Source organism: Ochlerotatus camptorhynchus, unplaced genomic scaffold (genome assembly GCF_037179485.1).
Source record: "Ochlerotatus camptorhynchus isolate MF236.1 unplaced genomic scaffold, CSIRO-AGI_Acam_v1.1 ptg000040l, whole genome shotgun sequence".
Lineage (NCBI taxonomy): Eukaryota > Metazoa > Arthropoda > Insecta > Diptera > Culicidae > Ochlerotatus > Ochlerotatus camptorhynchus.
Genome location: NW_027040531.1, coordinates 1,686,051 through 1,708,074, shown reverse-complemented (window position 1 = coordinate 1,708,074; position 22,024 = coordinate 1,686,051). Strand labels below are relative to the sequence as shown.

General features: G+C 44.2%; 6 protein-coding genes across 6 annotated transcripts; 4 read left to right on the top strand and 2 right to left on the bottom strand.

Moving 5' to 3' along the window:
* The first annotated feature begins 704 nt into the window (after nt 1-704).
* Nucleotides 705-1,943, top strand: LOC135712709 (cysteine desulfurase-like). The gene has a single exon (XM_065235718.1). The coding sequence runs from the start codon at nt 705-707 to the stop codon at nt 1,293-1,295; it is 591 nt and encodes a 196-aa protein (XP_065091790.1). The 3' UTR covers nt 1,296-1,943.
* A 219-nt stretch (nt 1,944-2,162) lies between these two features.
* LOC135712704 (pre-mRNA-splicing factor ATP-dependent RNA helicase DHX16-like) lies at nt 2,163-4,094 on the bottom strand. Its single transcript, XM_065235703.1, is given in 4 exon segments — nt 2,163-2,479; nt 2,481-3,499; nt 3,558-3,672; nt 3,735-4,094. Coding segments are annotated over 4 exon segments (1,755 nt in total). The 3' UTR covers nt 2,163-2,218.
* A 1,693-nt stretch (nt 4,095-5,787) lies between these two features.
* Nucleotides 5,788-8,743, top strand: LOC135713114 (bolA-like protein 2). The gene is made up of 3 exons (XM_065236227.1): nt 5,788-5,944; nt 8,386-8,480; nt 8,546-8,743. Exons 1-3 carry the CDS (start codon nt 5,879-5,881, stop codon nt 8,640-8,642), a joined length of 258 nt encoding a protein of 85 aa, XP_065092299.1. The 5' UTR covers nt 5,788-5,878; the 3' UTR covers nt 8,643-8,743.
* gny (garnysstan) lies at nt 6,238-8,031 on the top strand. Its single transcript, XM_065236103.1, has 2 exons — nt 6,238-7,226; nt 7,288-8,031. The coding sequence occupies exons 1-2, from the start codon at nt 6,334-6,336 to the stop codon at nt 8,012-8,014; spliced, it is 1,620 nt and encodes a 539-aa protein (XP_065092175.1). The 5' UTR covers nt 6,238-6,333; the 3' UTR covers nt 8,015-8,031.
* On the top strand, nt 8,637-10,179 carry Mvk (Mevalonate kinase). Its single transcript, XM_065236155.1, has 2 exons — nt 8,637-8,865; nt 8,927-10,179. Exons 1-2 carry the CDS (start codon nt 8,737-8,739, stop codon nt 9,986-9,988), a joined length of 1,191 nt encoding a protein of 396 aa, XP_065092227.1. The 5' UTR covers nt 8,637-8,736; the 3' UTR covers nt 9,989-10,179.
* Nucleotides 10,180-10,769: 590 nt separating this feature from the next.
* Nucleotides 10,770-13,814, bottom strand: LOC135712544 (serine/threonine-protein kinase 40-like). Its single transcript, XM_065235505.1, has 4 exons — nt 13,183-13,814; nt 12,945-13,082; nt 12,083-12,636; nt 10,770-12,014 (listed from the first exon to the last, which is right to left on the bottom strand). Exons 1-4 carry the CDS (start codon nt 13,555-13,557, stop codon nt 10,847-10,849), a joined length of 2,235 nt encoding a protein of 744 aa, XP_065091577.1. The 5' UTR covers nt 13,558-13,814; the 3' UTR covers nt 10,770-10,846.
* Between the last annotated feature and the right edge of the window lie 8,210 nt (nt 13,815-22,024).

Here is a 22,024-nt window from a genome sequence, read left to right as displayed (position 1 = left end):
TATCTGTCAAACTTTCATAGCGAATCAAAACAAACATTGCGTAGTACTAGAATTTCGACTAGAATAGGGTACGTTAATCGTTTGCTTGGGACCAATAGGCTACTAAAGTGGTGAGCCAATTTAAAATCGTTAGTTTCGTATTGATTGTTGCTTATACCCCGTTCACATTACAGCGTATATCACGTGATATACGCTGTCTTGCAATGAGCACTCATACATCTAGTTTTCACTGGAAATGATATGTATGAGTGCTCATTGCAAGACAGCCTATATTACGTGATATAGACTGTAATGTGAACGGGGTATTACCACAAACGAAGTTACAGACGACTTTCTCCGAAGAAATTAATTAAAATAAGGTGGTTCTCTGTAATAGAATTTTAGACCACTTTCCGCCGCTCACCGCCAGGTTCGCTAGTATTTTTGATTTGAATTAATTCAAGTTGGTTTTGTGTGCAATGATCTGGCAACTCGCGTTCTCACTCGCGTTGACGGGGTGCTGTTTTCTCACTCATCGAAGGAAATTTTGATTAGAGTGAGAAAGTAAGGAACAGTCAGCGCGGGAACCGTGTGCGGTACTATAGGTGCGGCAGAAAGAATGTAGTCGATTCCTTCGTTCTCACGGTGTTCTTACGCATAATCCAACGTTACGTCACACTAGATTATGCATAAGAACGTCGTGATAATGAAAGAACAAAGTTTGTATGTTTGGGAGCCTCTCGCATTCAACTCGCATTCGTCCTCGAGTTCGTGTGGAAGCCATTCAGAGCGGAGGTGGCCAGGAGCGTGGCATTCGAAGTGGAACCGTTCCGACTCCACTGGTCGTTGGATTGGGGGAAGCCTGTGAAATCGCTAGCCGTGAAATGGAGTACGATCACAAATGGATGGAGTTCCTCTCGAAACGCCTGATGGACCAAATCTTCGCATCGCTACCGAAAGTCATCCGCAATGGCGATCCAGTTCATTCTTATCCCGGATGTATCAATCTGTCGTTTGCATACGTTGAGGGTGAATCGCTGTTGATGGCGCTGAAAGACGTTGCCCTCTCGAGTGGGTCGGCTTGCACTTCGGCTTCGCTGGAACCGTCGTATGTGCTGCGTGCGATTGGTGCCGACGAAGATCTGGCTCACAGCTCGATTCGCTTTGGCATCGGACGGTTTACCACCATCGAGGAAATCGACTACATAGCTGAAAAGTGCATCAAGCACGTGACTCGACTCCGAGAGATGTCCCCGCTGTGGGAGATGGTCCAGGAAGGTATCGACATCAAGTCGATCCAGTGGTCGCAGCATTAGAGCGGACGGGTCGGGGCATATTTTAAAGAGAGATTTGATTTTGTATGTTCTGCTGTGTATGGTTGAATTCAGTGAGGGTTTTTTTTTTAATTGTTAATCATTGATTGTGTTATTAACACATCCACTTTTGGTAGTAAGTAGGTATTGAGACGAGAGAAAAATAATGTATAGCTTTGCTACATATGCTATTAGAGACAGCAATAAATCTTAGACAGTGAAATCATTGTGAGTATTTCATCATTCACTTGGCGAAAAAACTTCCTATCAGCGATTGTTTGAAATAGTATAAACTTTGTTAGTTCCCGTCAAGGACGGCGTTGTTACGACTACGCTAAATTCGCAAATCTGAGGTATTCGTGGACTGCCATCTCAGATTTGCTTTGGCGCGGATTAGTTCCACTTAGGGTTAATTCAACTAAGTTTCGATTCTAATTATTTGAAGACTCCAGGAAAATCTACGTTTAGAAAGACCTTCTATTATTTAATAAAGAAGTAAAGCAGTAAAGTTATTAATAGTTGGTTGGGCAAGCTAAAATATCATTTAAAAAAATGTGTTCAATGTCGATAAGCTTTCCGCAAAATCCGCACTTCAAAAGCTATAAAACCGCACAAAATTTGCGACACTTGTAACAGCCCTGCAGTTGGCTTCGGCGTGCCAGAGAATACCTAAACCACCTAACCGGACCTGAAGAAACGGAAAGGAGCGCGACTGGGATTAGACGGGCTAGCCTTATGAAGCTCTCGACTGACATACAATATAGCATGGTTGCAGCAACCTTATATTTCACCTATTTGTCCCTAAAGATCACTAATTTACACCCGACACCCTAGGTAGGATAATGTCATCGCAAATACCAACAATTCCCGTTGAATACATAGTGCGAAAAATGCTCTTGAATTACCCCAAACCGTCTCATCACAACCTACGCCTCGGTCAGCGTGGCCCGACCGATCGTTTTCGGCATCTTTTTATTGGTGGAATCCTCGAGCTCCTTCGGTTTGTAGTAATGCGGTGCCGCCTCCAGCAGCCACTTGCTTTCGATTTCAATCACCGACCGCATGTACTCCTTCGTCGTAAACACCAGCTCGTGGTACAGCACCCAACGAGGCAGTTCTTCGAACAGTGCCGAATTCGGATGGATCATCACCGTCTGATTGTGCTTGGCAGTTTTGTAGTGACCCCCCCTTGGAGAGCCGAGCGACGTGATAAAAGTACCCGGCTGTAATAGCCTTCCGGATGTTGGTCGTTTCCGGCAGACTGGAAACCATTTCGATTTCGACTCGCTGCATTAACCCAACCAGCTGCTCCCGGACATCGCGAGCTCGTTTCATCGAACGGAACTGAATGAAATTTTCGTAACACCACTGAGTGCTGTAGTCCGATTCGGCCCATTGGTTGTAGACCTGCAGCAAACTCAAGTGGTCCCCGTGCATGTGGTTGAAGTTCTTCCGGGCCGTATCTGCGTGGATGATTTTATCTTTCGGTCGGTAGAAGATGGCTCCATTCACCGATAGCATTGCAGCGATGGCCACCACCTACTCGGAACATTTGTACTTTTCACTAGCAAGCAGCATTTTTGCCATCATGGGATCGACCGGAAATTCCGCCATCCGTCGTCCAAGTTTGGTCAGTTCACCGTGGTGATTCAATGCCCCTAGGGCGTAAAGTTGCTCCAATGCCAAAACCAACGTTTCATGTGGTGGAGGATCGAGGAAATCGAAATGAAGCAAATCGTTGATTCCAAGAGCTTTGAGCATTAGCACGGCATTGCCCAGGTTTATGCGCTGAATTTCCGGGACGGTGTTGTCTTCCAGCTCGTGTTTGTATGCCCAGGCTGTGTACAGACGAAAGCACTTGCCAGGGGCAACGCGCCCTGCTCGACCTGCACGTTGATTGGCAGACGCTTTCGAAATGGGCACGACCATCAGGGTCTCCATCCCGGTTCTGGAGTTAAAATTATTTTGCTTTGCAAAGCCCGGATCGATCACGTACATTATGTTATCGATGGTTAGTGATGTCTCGGCGATGTTGGTGGCCAGTACGACTTTCCGGGCGTTCGGTGGAGTTGGATCGAAAATTTTCGCCTGCATGTCCGACGGCAGATTGGCATAAATGGGAAGGATGAGTAGTTCCTTGAGTTTGGAACCCAACCGCTTGACGCGATCCTGGAGCATCTCCTGGCAGGCTTCGATTTCCTCTTGTCCTGGAACGAAAAAAAAAAATGTAATTTTTTAACATCGCATAGAAATAGACCCACTTACCAGTTAAAAATACAAGAATGTCTCCAAGAGGCTGAGTGGCATGAAGCTGTAGAACCGACACCATACATGCATCGATATAATCTGCTTCCGGTGCTTTGGTGTAGAAGACATCAACCTAGAAGAGAAAAAGTTAGATTTTACAGCAAAACACAAAGCAAGTCAAATCTAACTACGTACCGGAAAACGACGAACAGGAATACGGAATATGTTCGCATCATCGAAGAAATCCGAAAACTTTTTCGCATCCAACGTGGCACTGGAAATCAGTAGTTTCAAATCCAACCGAAACCGCGCAATATCCTTCACCAATCCAAACAGAATGTCCGTGTGCAACGTACGCTCGTGAGCTTCATCGATAATCATCACACTATACGAAGCTAGGTCCGGTTCCGAAAGAAACTCCCTGTGCAACGTACCATCTGTCATGTATTTAATGACAGTCCGCTCGGATGTGCAATCCTCGAAACGAATACTATAACCAACTTCGTTGCCCAACTTGACGCCCATTTCCTGTGCAACACGTGCCGCCACGGACATCGCTGCCACGCGACGAGGGTGAGTACATCCAATCTTCTTGCCGTCGTTTGTAAACCCAGCTTCATAGAGATACTGTGGAATCTGTGTCGTTTTTCCCGAACCCGTTTCTCCTCCTAATAAGAATCTGGTGTTCTTTTATAGCGGCTATGAGATCCTTCTTGAATGGAAAAACTGGAAGTGATTTCTTCGTTTCCTCGTCGGAGTGCCTGGACGAAATCAATCTGATCATCCAACAGCAGTTCATACTCTTCAGCACCAGCACCACTTGCGAACCTCTTCGTTTTTGAAAGTAAATTTCACGCACAGTCTGACGTTTGCTTACGGATTTTACCATAGGAGTAAAGAGCTATAGATTCGCCGTCAAGGCCAATTGGCGTTGACGGCACCGTCGAAAAATTTGCTCTTCCAGAAAATTTAGACAGTTTCTTATGGGAATTTTCGGTGGAGTGAAAGGATAGTACAAAGTCCACCATATTTCACGCACAGTCTGACGTTTGCTTATGGATTTTCTCATAGGAGTAAAGAGCTACAGAGTCGCCGTCAACGCCAATAGCATCAACTATATACTTTAAGCTAGTACATATGAGTAGATAGTGTTGCCGTGAGGTACACTCGAAAATTTCAAACGTAAGTGCGTCAAATCAAATTTTGAGCCGCTCCGTCTGTCACTTCGTTTGTGGTATTACCATAGAGGTAACTCTAAAACCACTGGGTCCCGAAGAAAATCATTATTATTTTTGGCTCACTCAGTACCAGAAAAACGGTCCCAACCAGTCCCAAGCTATTTCACTCACCCCTGCATGTTCTGCATCAATCCACACACCCCTGATGTTATCTGTCAAACTTTCATAGCGAATCAAAACAAACAAAGTGTAGTAATAGAATTTCAACTAGAATAGGGTACGTTAATCGTTTGCTTGGGACCAATAGGCTACTAAAGTGGTGAGCCAATTTAAAATCGTTAGTTTCGTATTGATTGTTGGTACAACCCCATAGGGCTGTCCCTTGTAGTTTTTTTTGTTCAAAGAAAACATCTACATAGGCCCTGAGTCTACAATATTTGTTGTTGAATTCAATGTGATATATTTTTGAAATTAAAATCCATTTCTCTGCGTGTTGTGAGTGATTGCGAGGGATGCGTATGCTTAAGAAATTTATATTTTGTCTTGGATCGGTTTGGACTAGATTTTTTAGCCTTGAAAATCTTAAAGTCATACCCATACCCTTCGAAAAAGGCAAAAATATAAAATTAATTAAAATAGTTCAGGCGTAACATTTGATAACGGTACAAAAGCTTTTGTAAACAAACTTTTTAATGCCCGAAGTACGCTCACGCAAACCAACAACATCATCGGATAGGGGCAATCATCTCCTTTCCGAAAGTGGTATTGGTTTGCGTGGGCGTACTTTGGTTCGCGCGTAGAGGGCCTTGGTTAATATCGATAAATAACGATTTTTTAAACCTTTGACAAGCTTGAAAACAATCTGGCAACGCTGATGAACACGCAGAGCTTATGTGAAACTCACAGGGCAGTTGAAAAGTTAAAATCAAAACAAAACAGACGTAAAATTTGACAACGATTAAACGCGAAACAGCAGCGCGAAGCAAAATCATCGATAGATAGAATCTTCTTTTCTCGGTTTTTATCGAATTTTCCCTCCGCTGTCAAAAAGGTAAACACGCTGGTTCAGAGCGATTATTTTCCTTCTTGTTGTTTCTGCGATTGTGCTGATTAATTTTATAAATTTCCTTCATTGTCGGTTTCCAAATACCCTGCTAAAACATGTCCAGCTACACAGAGGAACATCTTAAGCAAAAGCTGACGGAAAAGCTAGAAGCTACTCATGTGGTAAGTTTTTTTTCTGTACACGTTTACAGTTTTGAGGTGGTGGTTTGGTTGGAAAAGGTGGTGACCCGCTGCATCGCGTTTTCTGTCAGAATCTTCGGTCGTACTCGGTGTTTCGATTTGGGCTGCTTTTAAAATAATGTTCCGATAATATTGGGAAAATTTTACCGAATTGATTCAAGCGTTGGAGTGAAGCTTTCTGTAAATAATTAATATTTCATTAAAATTTTAAAATTGAAGGAAATTTTTTATCAATTTCTAAATAACTTCACATTGACGTTCCGCGGTCATTTGCATTGCCGTGTAAAAAATGTAAAGTGAAGCCGGTGATCCTTTTGTTCCGAATAATCTACAATTTTATGTAAAATACGTGTAAAAATCGATTGTTCCCGATGACCGCGAGTTGTTCCACCTTCGTCACACTGGTGGCCATGGGGATACTGCTTCGTGCAGTCATTTCCCTGTATTCCTATTCCGGGGAGAACAAACCTCCCATGTTTGGTGACTTTGAAGCCCAAAGGCACTGGCAGGAAATTACGGTCAATCTCCCGATCAAGGATTGGTACGAAAACACCACGGACAATGATCTGCTTTACTGGGGTTTGGATTACCCCCCGCTGACGGCGTACCACAGCTTCCTGGTTGGGAAGTGGGCTCAACTAAAAGATCCGTCGTTTGTGGACCTCCATGAATCTCGTGGCATCACCAATGATCGACATAAGGACTACATGCGAAACACTGTCCTACTTGCAGACCTACTGGTATATATCCCAGCGATTTTGGCCGGCTGTTATGCAATCCGGAGGAAAATACTCGGTGGAAGTGTAATGGGCAGCGACGTACTATCCATGTTATTCGCGGTGCTCTATCCGGGGCAGATGCTTATTGACAACGGGCACTTTCAGTACAACAATGTATCGTTGGGATTTGCAGCAGCAGCGATAGCGGCCATACTTATGGAATGGAATCTCCTGGGATCGTTTCTGTTCGTGCTGGCGTTGAACTACAAACAGATGGAACTGTACCACGCTTTGCCGTTCTTCTTCTATCTGCTTCAGTGGTGTTTCCGAAGTTCAAGGGGATTACGTTTCGGAACAGGGATATGGAGATTATTCCAAGTGGGAATGGTGGTCGCGGTGTCCTTCCTGGTCATTTGGAGTCCATGGCTTTGGTCGATGGATTCCCTAAAGCAAGTGGTTCACAGAGTGTTTCCCGTTACAAGAGGAGTCTTCGAGGATAAGGTGTCGAACATTTGGTGCATCGTGAACGTGTTTGTTAAATTGAGGTAATGTTGAATCATTGCAAATGCTGTTCGATTAAATAACGATCGACACTCCTCTTTTCAGAAACTACCCGAATTCTTTCATGGCAATTGTTTGCATGATGCACACACTGCTCGCCGTGTTGCCGAGTGGAGTTCACCTTCTATTCAGAGCATCGAAGAGAAACTTTATACTAGCACTTTTGAACTCTTCCCTCGGATTCTTCCTTTTTAGCTTCCAAGTACACGAAAAGTCTATCCTTCTTGCTGCCCTTCCAGCGCTCCTAATCTTCCAATTATATCCTTTCGAGTGCTTTTGGTTCCTTCAGATAGCCACCTTCAGCATGATTCCCCTTCTCCACAAAGATGGCCTTCTGATGGCGTATCTTGCTCTCCTACTGTTTACCCTTACCCTACTCAATCTTTCCATACATGCATTGAACAATTTCAAACCCGTCGGAAAGATTTCCTTCATAGACATTTTCAACATCGGAACGTTCCTGCAAAGTGACGGCAGCCGAAAATCTGCAAAGCTCAACATAGCGCTGGTTCATACCTTCTACGGATCGCTGGTGGGACAGTTTTTGCTGCTATTTGCCTTCATCTATCTGCAACCTCCACCGCAGTTACCTTTCCTTTGGCCGCTGCTCATCTCCGCCTACAGTTGTGGGCATTTTGTGCTGTTCTTTATCTACTTCAACTATCGACAGTTCTTTTCAAATGATAATGCTGCAGCACCCGTCACAACGAATACGAATGCACAACGTGGCACCACCGCTGGAAAAAAGGCTGAGAAGCGCAAAGTGAAATAAAGAAACTACTGAGAGACTTCCAGAGAGTCCAGTTAGCCTGATTGACTGAATGTTTGAAGAAATCTTGTTGAATTTATTTGTAAGAACAAGGTCTAGCGATCCGCTCTCCTTTCCGTTCTCTCATCTGGTCAATCTGAAAATTTAACTCGCTGTTCGCTGTAGGAAACACTACTGAGTAGCATTTTCAGCTTTGTACACTAAGCGATAGTCAATTTTGTGTCCGAAACAAGGTGAAGTGGTCGTAGAAAGATCTGTCATTCAGAAAGTTAAAATGGCTTAAAGTTAGGACCATTTGGCTTGAAGGTCTGGGATATTCTAAGTCCTAGGTTCTGCACTTCTGCTTTGTTTATCTTTTTTTGCATCCATTACAGGAAGTAACTGACGAATCCGATGGATGTGGAGGAAAGTTCAACGCAGTAATTGTATCGTCTCAGTTTCAAGGCAAGCCACTACTGCAGCGACACAGGTTTGACATAATCTATATCCTGTTATGATCAAAAACCACAATCTTCTCGATTTCCTACTTCCCAGACTCGTAAATGCAGCTCTAGCCGAGGAACTGAAAACAATTCACGCCTTCTCGCAGAAAACATACACACCAGAACAGTGGGCTGCCGAGGGTCACTAGCAGTCATCCCTCACCCGCTAATTTATACCCCTGCCAGTTGTGAGAAACGGTTTCATTTTATAACGTAGCTATTATCTCGAATACAATCTGCACAATGAATACTCTGAATGCCTTCGAAATCTCCGCCCCCGGAAAGGTTATCCTCCATGGAGAGCATTCGGTGGTGTACGGAAAACCAGCAATTGCCGGACCCATTGGACTGAGAACGTATCTCACTTATAAGGTAAAGTCCCCCCACAAAATTATTCTTTCCAATATTTTACTGATCCATCTACATTCTGCAGAAAATAGTACAACCAGAAATTATACTCGACTTCGCTTCGATCCCATTCAGCACAACAGTAACTCTTGAATCGTTCAACGAATTCCTTCAACACTCCAACTGCCACACAGATCTGCAACCGCTGGAGTTCCTTTCGAAACTTCGATCTTCGGAAGATTTCCCTTTCGCTAAATTTGTTTCACCACAACCAAGCAAGGACTCGATCAAGGAACGATTCTCTCTCGGCGTGGCTCTCTACCTGATCAATCGAATCCTTCGATGCGAAGGAGTAAACTCACTGCCATCCACCGGCTTTCAGCTGACAATCAAATCGGTGATGAGCATCGGTGCCGGTTTGGGTAGCTCCGCCGGCTATGGAGTTTGCGTGTCAACCGGTGCCTATGTAATCTCGAAAATAGTTAAAGGAGAATTGACTGCTGCTAGTGCGAGTAGCTTCTCGCTTCAGAGAGGCGATTCTAAAGTGCTGCAGAAAATTTCCCAGTGGGCGTTCGATTCGGAACTGATCATGCACGAACGACCCTCGGGAATCGACAATACGATTTGTACTTATGGGAATTTGATTAAGTTCCGCAAGGGAGAGCCATTCGAGAGCTTGAGGCTTCGGCAGCAGATTCACATTTTGATCGTTGACACGAAAGTGAGCCGAACTACCTCCAAGCTGGTGGCAAACGTGGCAAATCTGAAGGGCAAGCATTCCAAGATGATGGAATCCATTCTGGACGCGATGGGGTACTTGGTGGATGACGTGGTGGACATTTTGGAGGATGAACGTGATCGATTTGAAGAACTGCGTACGTTGGTGGCCGTCAATAATAACCTATTGCGTGCGATTGGGGTGAGCCATCCCTCGCTGGAGAAGGTATTCCAGCTTGCCGACTCGAGTGGATTCAATGCCAAGCTGACCGGTGCCGGTGGCGGTGGATGCGCACTGGTGTTTCTGCCAAAGGACTACGAGAGTAGGAAAGAGTTTGGACAGCTGACGGCAAACATTACCGAGGCGGGATTCAACTGGATGGCCACCACCATCGGCGGCAATGGCGTCGAATTTAGGCCGATTGAATGACGGTTAGGTAAGCGGAAAATATCCAATCAATTTTCGCAGTGACAATAGTAGCATTAGTGAAAAATTTCTCTGGTGATGGGATGAAATTGTGGTAAATGGTGATAGTATTCGGTTGTCTAGCTCAAATAGTTGAGATTTTTTCTCACGAAATCATGGTATTCTTCGTTACAAAATGAAATCGTTTCTTTGTATTTATGCTGCCTCCCGTGTTGTTGATCCTAAAACGTATCCATATTCCTTAAAAAAAAACATAGCAAAGACCACGGTCGAAGATTTTCAAAAAATGATTTGACAATCAGCCCGTGCTCTTAAAACTTAAACCTAGATGACCGTACAATTCGTAGTTGATATTCCTTGATATGAAACAGTAAAATTGCTCATGGATCCAAATGAATGGGGCTTGGGATGAGCTAACCATTCTCTTTGAACATATTCCGGTGGTTCATAGATGCTCAGACTCTCTTATGCTAGGATCCTAGGATTGAACCCACGATGTTCTCAGTAAGCAAAAACGTTCGCTACTAGGTCGCCGAGCTCCTTACATCACAACAAAAACATTTACGACTGACGATCGTTCAAATTTGGGAACATGAAGCTATTCAAATGAAATAAAAGAAGAAAAGATAAACAAGTTAGGATTTGTATCCGAGATACGACTATGTATTGTGTTAGATTTTTATCAATATCTAAAATTTGTGGCCAATGGCCTAACATACTAAATGCCATTCGGATAAAGAAATTCCATCAATTACTTCCCATAAAATTCGTCATAAATTTATATTAGCCCAACTCAGCAATAATCCACAAACATCAATATCCGCTCACGGCGTCCCAAACCAACAAACGTACGGCGAATCGTTAGGATCGATGACTGTTGAGAAAGTAGTTATTGTTCAGCCCGGCTACCTGCAGCAAGTACGTAATGAACAGCAAAATATCGATGGTTTGCTCCTTCCGTATCACAATATGTCCTCCCCGCGATTCCAACTGCACTCCGAAGCGTCGCAACAGTTCCAGCACGTTGTTGACCTTGTTGCCCGAAGTACTGCCGAAAATTTCCCGAATAATCGAGTGATTACGGAAATTGATCAACAGCCAGGCCACGATCCTGTTGGCCATTTCATTCGTGACGATGCCCTGGAAATCAGGAGACTCTTCCCGGCTTGGCGGTGGCATACGTCCCCTGGCAAACATGTCGTTCATAGCCGAGTACAAGCTTTGAATGGCAGGGTTTTGAAACGTAGGCGTTGCTACGGCGGGTGTGGCCGGAGTTGCAATGCTCGGCAGCTGAACCGGAATCGGAAGCCCATTGGATGTTTGCAAGTTCATCACTTGACTCAGCGTTTGGGCGTCTACGTGGACAAACACCGAGGACGATTGCTGCTGGGATGATAGAGATGAGATCTGTGGTTGTAGCTGAGGTGATTGTTGGTTGGTGTTTTGCGTAACTCCGTTGGCGAGAGCAGTGTTCATCGGCGACAAACGGACTTGAATGACTTCCGGTCTGCTGTGCGGAGTTCGAATGGCGAATGCCTCGTTCGGATTGGCTTCTGCGGTGGGTCGGCTTCTGCCGGCGGAATTCGTGTTCCGTGGAATGTTGTTCGCAAACATGGCGACGCGATTCCCAAGAGGTACATAGTTTCGAACTGTCGGCGAATTGTTCCTCAACGAATTGGATCGACTGACCAATGATCGTGGTCTCAGGAAGCTCTCGTTCTCCCTTCGATGTAGGCCAGACTCTAGAATGTGCGAGAACGATTCCTTCGACAATTCGTGACTGGGATAGGTTGGTTTACCGTTTGCGTTGGTGTCTTCGGGTCCCGGTTTGCTATCGACCGTATCCGGATGATCGAATTCCTCCAATTCCGGAACGATCTGGTCGATTTCGATGCGCGGTCCTCGAAGATTGCCAATCGCTCGTTCGACGTCCATGCGTACCTCGGTGGCAGTGAAACGTTCAGTGGGATTCAGCGTGAGCATGGAACGAATGAGTTGGATTGTTTGTGAACTGCAAGTCCGCGAATCGCTGTCACAAAAGGAAGATGATTCGTCAGTAGGGATAGCGGATAGTGTAGATAATGATGCAATACTTACAGAGGAATAGTGTAATCCGCTTGTCGAATCTTCTTGAACAATGCCGAGGGGGTGGTATCGAGGAAGGGGAACTTTCCGAAAACGATGGTGTACAGGATGACTCCCAATGCCCACACATCCGAGGGTTTACCCTTGTATGGCTTTCCTGCCAGGACGTCCGGGGAAATGTACGCCGGACTACCCCGTTGATCGTACAAGTTGTCTTCCTCATTATTGAGATGCTTCGCCAGAAAGAAATTCGTTATGACGACCTTGTTAGTACGACGGTTGAGTACTATATTGTTCAGCTTCAGATCCCGATGGATGATATTGCGCTGATGCAACTGTTCGACCACTTTAACGATCTCGAAGAACACAGTCAGGGCTTCGGTTTCGGAGAACTTGTGCAGCTGCACATACTTTTGAAGATTCACATAGGCGGCTGAACGTTGACAGAATTCGTGCGCGTGGAGACAGTCCAGCACCAGGATCAGGCGGCGCTTCACACGTCCGGTATAGATCCACTGTGCTGCACCGTCGGCGCTCTTGATTTGCTTTTCCTCCAGTGCGTAGTCCTAGGGGTTGAATGAATAATAAAAAAATGTCATGTCACTATTGATTTTCCAAATGACAACGCAATTTGCTATCGAATTGAGTGTAAACCATACAGTATTTATGCTAGATGTGCTGCAGCAGTGAATGAGAATGAGAATGATGCAATAGCTTAACTGAATTAATACTAGAGCTCTCTCAAGGTCATTCCGACCCTTTGAGAAAACAAACATGCGAGTGTATGTTCACGTCTTTTAATGCAAAACAGTTAGTTTGGTGTTCAAAATTAAATGTGTGCAAGTTACTATACAATAAAAATTTAAAAACTCACGCAAAACAATCCATGATGATGAATGACTCCATCAAGATCGGTTAGCAAAGAAAGTAGCGTATATTCTGTGTGCAGCAGCGTTTTTCCTTGCTGCGTCTCCTTGTTAACCATTTCGGTTTCAACATCGTAGCTTAAAATCTGTAAACACAAACAATACGTTAGAACATCCGCAATCACTGCGTTAATTCAAGCGTATCACGCTGAAAAAATAATAATAATTGAGTTAACTCGCACCCACCTTCAACAGGTAGAACTCGTTTGAGTTTTCCTTCCTAGCTAAGTACTGCGTCTGAGGCACTCCCGGACTCGTTCCCAGCTCGTGACCTATCACGTACGGTCCGGCCTTACGTACTCTGGTCCTCTCGACAGGGGTTCCATAACGAGGCACTTTGGCAAGAATTTCTTTGTTTGGCCGTCGAGGCGATCCACCGCCATTGCTAGAGCTGCTACTGCTACCACTTCCGCTCGAACTGGAAGACGAAGACGATGACGATCCGTTGTCCTCCAAAGCAGGCACTTCCTGGTCCGAACGGCTTCTCTTATGGCTGAATCCACTAGTGGTGGATGCAAATTCACCAAACAGACGCTTTCCCAAGATTCTCCTACGCTGCATTGTTTGTTCTCTCACTGAGCGAATACCAGAAAATAAAATTTCACAAAATCGCGCAAGACCTTGCACTAAAAATACGGTTTTTATACGTGACGTTCTAGTGCTCCAGCTCAAAAACCACGTAAGACTTCTGCAACGGGCAAAGAGAGAGTGTCCAGAGTGTTGAGAAAAAGATATGACGAACGCTTCGAACCACTGATTACGCGATTATATGGGGAAAAATGTAACGTATTATTAATACGTACTAGGTTTCACTGAACAACACCGAACGAGCCCGATGATGACTGATCGGACAAGATGCGCTGGGAAGGAAAAGGAACGCGACACGACGAGACGAGAAACTGCTGATGTAAACAAAGGCTGAAGTAGTGTAAACACGGTAAACACAGAGACAGAAGGGGAGATATGATTTGACGTTTCTCTTCCGCTGATGAGCTTTCGCTCTGTTCGTGGGTTCGTTTCCAATTCAAGGAACAAAATGGAAAATGAAGGGTACCACCCAAAGTTAAAATGTACATTGCAATTAACTTTTTTTTTCTCGAATGCCCTGCATTTGAATTTCAACTAATTTGACAGGGAATGGTTGTAAATCAGAGTGATAATGTTAAAAGACTCTCCAGTGTTTGGAAAAACTAAAAAACTCAAACCTCACGCTTGGCGTTAGAAGTGGGTGGGACTGGTAGCACATGTCCCATGCACAAAAATCCCCATGTAGAACAGTCAAAGCAATGTCCAACCCATGATTTTATAGAGAATTTTTTCAAAAATTTACGAACCATTTGAATATTTTTATAACTTTGTATTCATGGCTTCAGATTAGCTCATCATTGTTTCACACTATAGCAAGCACCACATGCGTAGTCCCATGTTCAAGTGCGAAGTTTGTTATCCTCACTTTCGCTCCAGCCAAAAATTTTGGTTTGTTATTGTTATCCTCACTTTCGGACTATCAATACTCGTGCGCGTAGAATGGACTATATTCAAAAGTATTGACAAGCATATTAATGCAAATATTGATGAACAGATTGACTCAAAATGAAAAAAAAAGGTTTGAATTCATGCTTCAATATATCCCCTTAATTTTTCTCTGCGACCCACTACAAGAAATTTTATAAACTCACACCAGGGTTCTCTTCCCAAGGAACATTGTAGGTTTTATCGAGTGTTTTAAAGCATTCAAGCGAAGACATCATATCAAGAAGACTGGCAACTTTGCCAGAATCCAAGCGTCAAATCCAAGTATACACTGAAACAAGTGTTGTAGTAACAACAAACAGCAAATTGCTTTTAGAAATACCATTCACGGAATCAGTCAATTTAAAGAAATTTATTGTTGAAAATACAGTAAATGTTGAAGAAAATACTATGCACCAATGCAGTTTGTCATTCATTTTTGCAGTACTTTTGTATTTAATTTGAAAACATTTATGCAATGAAATTAAGTAAGACATGCATTCTTGCTCATCGCATTGTTGTCAGTTTAAACATGCACATAGTAAAAATAAACACAAAATAGCGATAATTTCAACCGTCAAAATTGTCTCTGGTTCGTGATTCGACAAACGGAGCTCATGAGAACGTCGTATTGAAAATTCATTTTTGTTTTGCAAGTTGCTCGATACGGTTTGTGTTGTTTTTATCAGTTTCATCTTCTTCTTCTTCTTCGCATTTCAAGCTTATTGCATATCGCATATTAGCTTATTGCGTGCTCTCAACCTAGTGTTCCAGATGCACTTCCACAGTTATTAATTGAGAGCTTTCGATGCCTGTACCATTTTTGCATTGGTATAATTGTATGGCAAGTCTAATCATACTTCTATGCCCAGGGAAGTCGAGAAATTTTCCAACCCGGAAAATTCCTAGACCGGGACCGGGAATTGAACCCAGCCACCTCCAGCATGGTCTTGCTTTGTAGCTGCGCCTTTACCGACTGAGCTAAGGGAGGCCCATCAGTTTCAATCTTCTGTTTTACTTATGAACGGAAACGGTGAAGAAAAAGTGGAAACTATAATCGAAGAAATTCTGGCAGATCCAGCACTAAAGGGGGGTCTCAAACACCCCCTGAGTATCTAGACAGAAAACCTTAGTTTCACGTACCCACTTACAAATTGTAGATGTCTCCACCGTACGTAAACAATGGGTTCAGCCATCGTTGGTGGTACAACTTTTTTCACATCAGAAAACATGTTTTTGTTTCACTTCATGTGGACGTCGAAAGCAGGCCAAGAATAAATTTTGAGTGAGACGTATTACTGATGTTGCATTATTTTCCTTATATCTTGGAATTTAATCGATTTGATGAAATCAAAATTCATTATTTTGTCTGGTCTGGTTAATTCCTCGGGGGCATCTGGGACATGCCCGGAACTGACCTGATCCACGGGGCTCGAAATGCCTACAATTCAAATGGTTATTCTTGATGGTTAGAAGAACCGGAACAGCAAAGTTTAAAAGTAGAATGGATTTTATTTAACGACTAGCTTGAGTGGAGTCTTGAACAGGAATGAAAAGTTTTTCACCGTTGTTTATTTAAGAAAACTTAGGTTGCTAGGGGTGACGTTCGGTCTCCAAGGAGGTGATCAGCACACTGCGTTACCGATTTACTCCAACACCCCCCCTGAATCGGTCAGTCCTAGGAGGGTCCTCAGTTCGCGGAAACGTCCAGGTTCCAGGGGCTTGGTGAACGTGTCCGCTATTTGGTTTGCTGTATCAATTGCTTCGATTTGAAGTCTTCCTTGTGCCACATGGTCGCGCAAAAAATGTTGCTTTACATCGATGTGCTTGACACGCTTGATCTCCTGCACCAGGTCCAGTCGATCGCCAGCAATGAGCAAATCGTCCACGTAGATGATTATGTATACCCCCCCTCGATCGTTGATCCTGGTATATAGACAGTAATCATGCCGGGAACGGGTAAAGCCGAAATCCAGTAGAAGGTCGTTTAGCTTGTTGTTCCAACAGCGGGGGCTTTGCTTGAGTCCGTACAGCGATCGATCCAGCTTGCAAACGAAGTTCGGCGGTGCTGCAACTCCTTCGGGTATGGCCATGTAGACGTCTTCTTCAAGCTCACCGTAGAGGAATGCGGTCTTCACATCGAGTTGGTGAACGTGCATCCTTCGGTGGGTTGCTACAGCAAGAACGGTTCGTATCGTGGCTAACTTTGCTATGGGGGAATATGTTTCGTTGTAGTCGACTCCGGGCTTCTGTTGGAATCCCTTCGCCACCAAGCGCGCCTTGTAACGGATCGGTTCGCCATGCTCGTCCGGCTTGATTCGGAAGACCCATTTCGATTTGAGTGGAACCACACCAGCAGGGCATCTCACCAATCGCCAAGCATGGTTGTCCGCTAGCGACTGCAGTTCCTCACGGACCGCTTGCTGCCAAAGAGCTTCGTCGGCTCGTCCAGCGATCTCCTTGTACGCCTCCGGGACATCGAAGATCGAACGCTCGGCCTCATCTCGTCCAACGGAACCGTCAAATAGTACATCGGAAACGTTATGGGAAACATCTGCAGAATGGGATTGCGCGGCAGTGAAAATTTTTCCAACCAGAAATTCTTTCAACTTACCGGGGAGTCTGCGCTCCCGTTCGCTGCGCCTCGGGGTTTCCATTTCGAGGTTTGAACCACGGTCTAGTTGCGAAGGGAGCGCTCCGGTTTCTTCAACACCGTCGTCTTCAACCTCGCCTTCTTCATCAACAGTCAGGATGTCGTCATGTTGAGCCACCAGCGGCTCATCGGGTTGAACGGACTGTTCAGGGTTTGCACGTCTTCCTCATCTTGATCCTCGAACTCGTACGGAGCAACAACCAAAGGAGTTTCGTCACGGATCTGGGTGGCAAACGGAAAACTGTTTTCATCGAACTTGACATCTCTGGCTAGGAATAACTGCTTCTTCTCTTTGTTCCACAGGCGGTAGGCGTTCGGCGCATAGCCGATCATCACAGCAGGCTTGCTTTTCGGATCCAGTTTCTTCCTCTGTACCGTGGACACCCAAGCAAATGCTTTACAGCCGAACACACGTAGTTTACTAACGTCCGGCTTGTGACCAGTCCACATTTCCGCAGGAGTCTTCCAATCAGATACCGCGGTGGCTGGACTTCTGTTCGTCAGGTATACCGCCGCTAGAACCGCTTCATTCCACAGATTCTTCGGAGTTTGGGCTTCAATCAGCATCGCACGCACCTTTTCGACGATTGTCCGATTGAACCGTTCGGACACTCCATTCTGCTGTGGTGTGTACGCTGCGGTTGGCTCGACTTGGATCCCCTTGGAAACGTACCAATCACGCTGGTCATTGGAGCAATACTCGCGCCCTTGGTCGACAGTCAGCTTCGAAATTGAATGTCCCAGAGCGGCACTCGCCATGGCCTCGTACTCTCGAAACTTCTGGAACACCTCGGACTTCTTCTTGATGGGATATACTACTGCAAAGTGCGTGTAATCATCAATAAAGGTGACGAAGTACCGAGAATCATCCCAAGCCGCTGGTGTAATTGGACCGCACACATCGGAGTGCACTCGTTCTAGAGGTCTTGTAGCACGGACTCTAGTACCCGTGAATGGTTCTCGGCACTGCTTTCCGAGAACACAAACATCACAAAAATCCAATTTATCTGGTTTCTCGGGAATACCTGTTACCATGCCATGCTTCGCGAGTGTCTGCAAACTCTTGCTCCCCAAATGAGCCAGTCGACGATGCCACAGGTTACCAGTCACAGCTCCACACATGTTGGCCGCCACCGTATCGACACGGAGATCGAGCTCGTAAAAATCGCCCCGCATGGGACATCTCGCAATCAGGTCACGACCTTGCTTCATGATCGCTTCCTTTTTCGTGAATGTGACATCAAGATCCGCTTTTGCCATCTTCTTCACAGATAGCAAGTTCGCTCGAAGATCTGGTACGAAGAGGACGTTCTTCAAGCTGATATAGTTACCTTCCTTGTTGACGCCGTTGATCGTGCCACTGTGCCGGGAAATCAGGGATTGATCATCCTTCGCCACGTTTATGACGACAGGGTGCTTCAGCTTCGTGAGGTCGGCAAACAGTGCTTCACATTCACAAGGTGGTCCGAGGCTCCGGAATCCAGCTTAAAGGAAACTGCTCCCTCGTCCTTTGTTTGGGAGCATCTCCCGGTCATAAAAGCCACCGCCTTACCTCCAGCAGCAGCGTTAGCTTCAGCGCGCCCATCTGTCTTCAACTTCACACGACAGTCCTTGGCCTTGTGCCCCTTCTTCTGGCAACGGTTACACTTTCCGGTGAACTTACCAGGCTTCTGCTTCGATCCTTGGAATGCTGCAGGTTTCTCTTGGCAGGAATCCGCTGCCCGGTCGGTTTTCTTGAGCTCCTCGGCAAGAAGGCGCTCGCGAACAACATCCAGTTTTAGGTTTTCCTCACCTAGATTTTCCAGTGCCGTAACCAACGGATCGAACGACTCGGGAAGGGTAGCAAACAGCTGGGACACAATATCGTTCTCTTCAAGCTTCGCTCCGGCCAGCTTCAGTTGTCGGATCAGCTCTTCGAAGGTTTTCAGGTGATCTTTCACAGACGAACCTTCCATCATTCGTAGCTTCGCAAGTTGCTTCCTGACGAATGTCTGCGACGAGACGGACTTCTTGGCGTAGGCGGATTCAAGGCTCATCCACATCTCCTTGGACGTCTCCTTGTCCCGCACCAAATGCAGCAAATCGTCTTGAACAAATGACGTCAGCAGGAACGCCGCCTTACCGTCATCTTCCTGGAACTTCGTGAGCTCGGCCGCTTCCATCGGAGGATCCTTCTTGATGATATCCAACAGCTTCACGGACTTCAGATACTTCTCCACTCGAAATTGCCAATTGTCGAAACCGGTGCCCGAGAACTGCGGGATCCCGTGGACCAAATCCTTGCGTGAGTCGCCCATAACCTCTTGATGGTTAGAAGAACCGGAACAGCAAAGTTTAAAAGTAGAATGGATTTTATTTAACGACTAGCTTGAGTGGAGTCTTGAACAGTAATGAAAAGTTTTTCACCGTTGTTTATTTAAGAAAACTTAGGTTGCTAGGGGTGACGTTCGGTCTCCAAGGAGGTGATCAGCACACTGCGTTACCGATTTACTCCAACAGTTATCATATTTTGAAGTAATTTGTTTTGTCACATGATAGGTTTTATTCCTTACCGGTCAAATTTAGTATCATGGCTCACATTCCCCGAAACATGTTCCTGCCACATTTCCAGCACCAGTTGAACGATTCTGAATCTGTTCAATAATGCTCTATGGATGAGGCTATGGGATCATGATACTTTTCATTTGAAGGTTGTTGCTTGCAATTCGCATTAGTTATTACCGATAAATACGATAGATACGAGCTCCAAAAATCCATGTTTATCGGAAACAGTTGACCGATTCTAAATGTGATCAACAGCATTCAATGTGACCATAATACCTTTTGTTAGCTGGTTGTTTCGTTTATTCGGTTATGTGGTTGCTGACAAACACCACTTAGTTCGCGAATTCCGCGATTTTCGGGTCTTGTTCCGTCCATATCTCCGGGACGAGTTGTTCGATTGAAAATCTATTAATTAACACCCGCATTAAAAATAACCATAAGAAGCGCCTAACCTCCAATTCGGGTTATCATCCCATCTTTATGTGGTATGGTCGTACCATCTATGATATCGTTAGTGTATGGTACATGTTTATTAGTGCATTCTATAGAATCATGGTACCTTTCATTTGATGGCTGTTGTGTTCAATTCGGTAGAGTGGTTGCCGAGAAATTCGTTTAAGAAAAATGTGTTACGCGCTCTCACACACACATATACAGACAGACATTTTCCGATCCCGTCATGTTGAGTCGATTGCATAACTATGAGAAAAAATATCAATGTTTTTTACAAAAACAAAACTTAAAAATGTTTAAAATTAGTTGATCAAAAATAAGGCCAATTGTAAATTTACTCCACCATTATTCGATCTGACAGAACCAGAGGACCAGAATTTTCGGGGTAACAGGGGGTAACTTGACATTATACTGGAGCTGTCAAATAGCTAACGGGGTGGTCTCAAATAATGAATGTTGCTAACTTTTTTTTTTTTTTTTATATGTTCTACTTTCAGAACGTGACGAAATTCCAGAGCTTCGTGAGCTTACTTATTGTGAATAAGTGGGTATTGGAAGCCTTCATGTATTGAATCTTAATCGGTAATCCGATTCGTATGTCCAACGTTCAGCGAAACAGTTAGATTAGACTTGAATCCTTTTTATATAGTCAATGTTATGACATAGTGTTGAAGAATAATTGTATGAATTCTGAAATCATTCAATAAACAAACAAAAGTCATAAACTATTAACCATTTAATACTAAAAATGAAAACAAACCCTTTAATTCTACTACCAAGGTGCTTAACCAGAAAACCACAAATGTTTTTAAAAATACCATACCACACGCAGTTCAATTTACAACAAAACATGCTGGTTTTAAACACACCTGATTTTTGAACTATTGACTTGGAATGATTGTGAAGACTCTTGACTCAAGAGCACTATGAAGCATACACAGCAAAAAAATGTAATATCGATCAATGTAATTCAAGCTGATGTATGAAATAATGATGTAATAGCAAAAAGCAGATATAATATTACATCCATGGATGTAATTTTGTTCGCAAAATCGATGTACATCGTACAACGTTGTATTACACAACCGATGGATTGACCTAGTTGCAGCAGTTTGGATGTAATATTCAACAACTTTTTTTTTTCTGTGTAGTAGTTTTTACTCCAACTTATTGACATTATTGTCATGGTAAAATTCACAACTTTCAGTTTTGAAATCAATGTCAGGTGTAGTCTGCACAAATTTAGTGGTGTTATGTATTTGAAGCGACCTTTCAATATAGTATTTTCAACTGCGGAACTACTCTCAGTGTAGCCACCGTATTCCTTTGAGGGGAAACATGTCAGAAGGGTCTAACTCGAAACGTAAACAATGATTTGGATCGTCGGTTTCTTACGAATGACAACACATAAGTAAATCACATGACAGAGCAATTTTTGTTCTATGAGCTGGTGTAGTCAGATTCCGTCGGTGTGTGGTCCAGCGTTGCCAGCTATACCGATTTGCAAACTTGATACCGATGTACAGATAAGATTTCTCAGAAAACCGATTTTTTTAGATTTTTTTTAAATAATCAAAATGTGTATTGCCTACCCACGCTTAAATGCCTGGAGATACTTGTTTGAGAGCCTTCATTCTTTTTGAATATCTTCCGTCTTCTCACATCAGTTTTTTTTTCAACTTCCCCGGAACTTCAGCGATGCTTCCAGCGCTTTATTTCAGTTCCATTAGTTTTAGGAAATGTACAGGAACTTTTAATAAGTTCTGAAACTTCAGAAATGTCTAAATTTTTGGGTTAGTTTAAAGATATGTAAGAGTAAGCTTCTAGAAATTAAAGACAGTCACATTAATTTAAAAAATGTCCAGA

What these genes read in the sequence shown, in the direction of transcription:
- LOC135712709 (XM_065235718.1), top strand. Translation starts at nt 705, where the DNA reads ATGTTTGGGAGCCTCTCGCATTCAACTCGCATTCGTCCTCGAGTTCGT.
- LOC135713114 (XM_065236227.1), top strand. Translation starts at nt 5,879, where the DNA reads ATGTCCAGCTACACAGAGGAACATCTTAAGCAAAAGCTGACGGAAAAG. An exon ending in AGCTAGAAGCTACTCATGTG is followed by an intron (nt 5,945 to 8,385) that starts GTAAGTTTTTTT and finishes CATCCATTACAG; the next exon opens with GAAGTAACTGACGAATCCGA. An exon ending in CCACTACTGCAGCGACACAG is followed by an intron (nt 8,481 to 8,545) that starts GTTTGACATAAT and finishes CCTACTTCCCAG; the next exon opens with ACTCGTAAATGCAGCTCTAG.
- gny (XM_065236103.1), top strand. Translation starts at nt 6,334, where the DNA reads ATGACCGCGAGTTGTTCCACCTTCGTCACACTGGTGGCCATGGGGATA. An exon ending in AACGTGTTTGTTAAATTGAG is followed by an intron (nt 7,227 to 7,287) that starts GTAATGTTGAAT and finishes TCCTCTTTTCAG; the next exon opens with AAACTACCCGAATTCTTTCA.
- Mvk (XM_065236155.1), top strand. Translation starts at nt 8,737, where the DNA reads ATGAATACTCTGAATGCCTTCGAAATCTCCGCCCCCGGAAAGGTTATC. An exon ending in GAACGTATCTCACTTATAAG is followed by an intron (nt 8,866 to 8,926) that starts GTAAAGTCCCCC and finishes TACATTCTGCAG; the next exon opens with AAAATAGTACAACCAGAAAT.
- LOC135712544 (XM_065235505.1), bottom strand. Translation starts at nt 13,557, where the DNA reads ATGCAGCGTAGGAGAATCTTGGGAAAGCGTCTGTTTGGTGAATTTGCA. An exon ending in ACGAGTTCTACCTGTTGAAG is followed by an intron (nt 13,083 to 13,182) that starts GTGGGTGCGAGT and finishes TTGTGTTTACAG; the next exon opens with ATTTTAAGCTACGATGTTGA. An exon ending in ATCATCATGGATTGTTTTGC is followed by an intron (nt 12,637 to 12,944) that starts GTGAGTTTTTAA and finishes TTCAACCCCTAG; the next exon opens with GACTACGCACTGGAGGAAAA.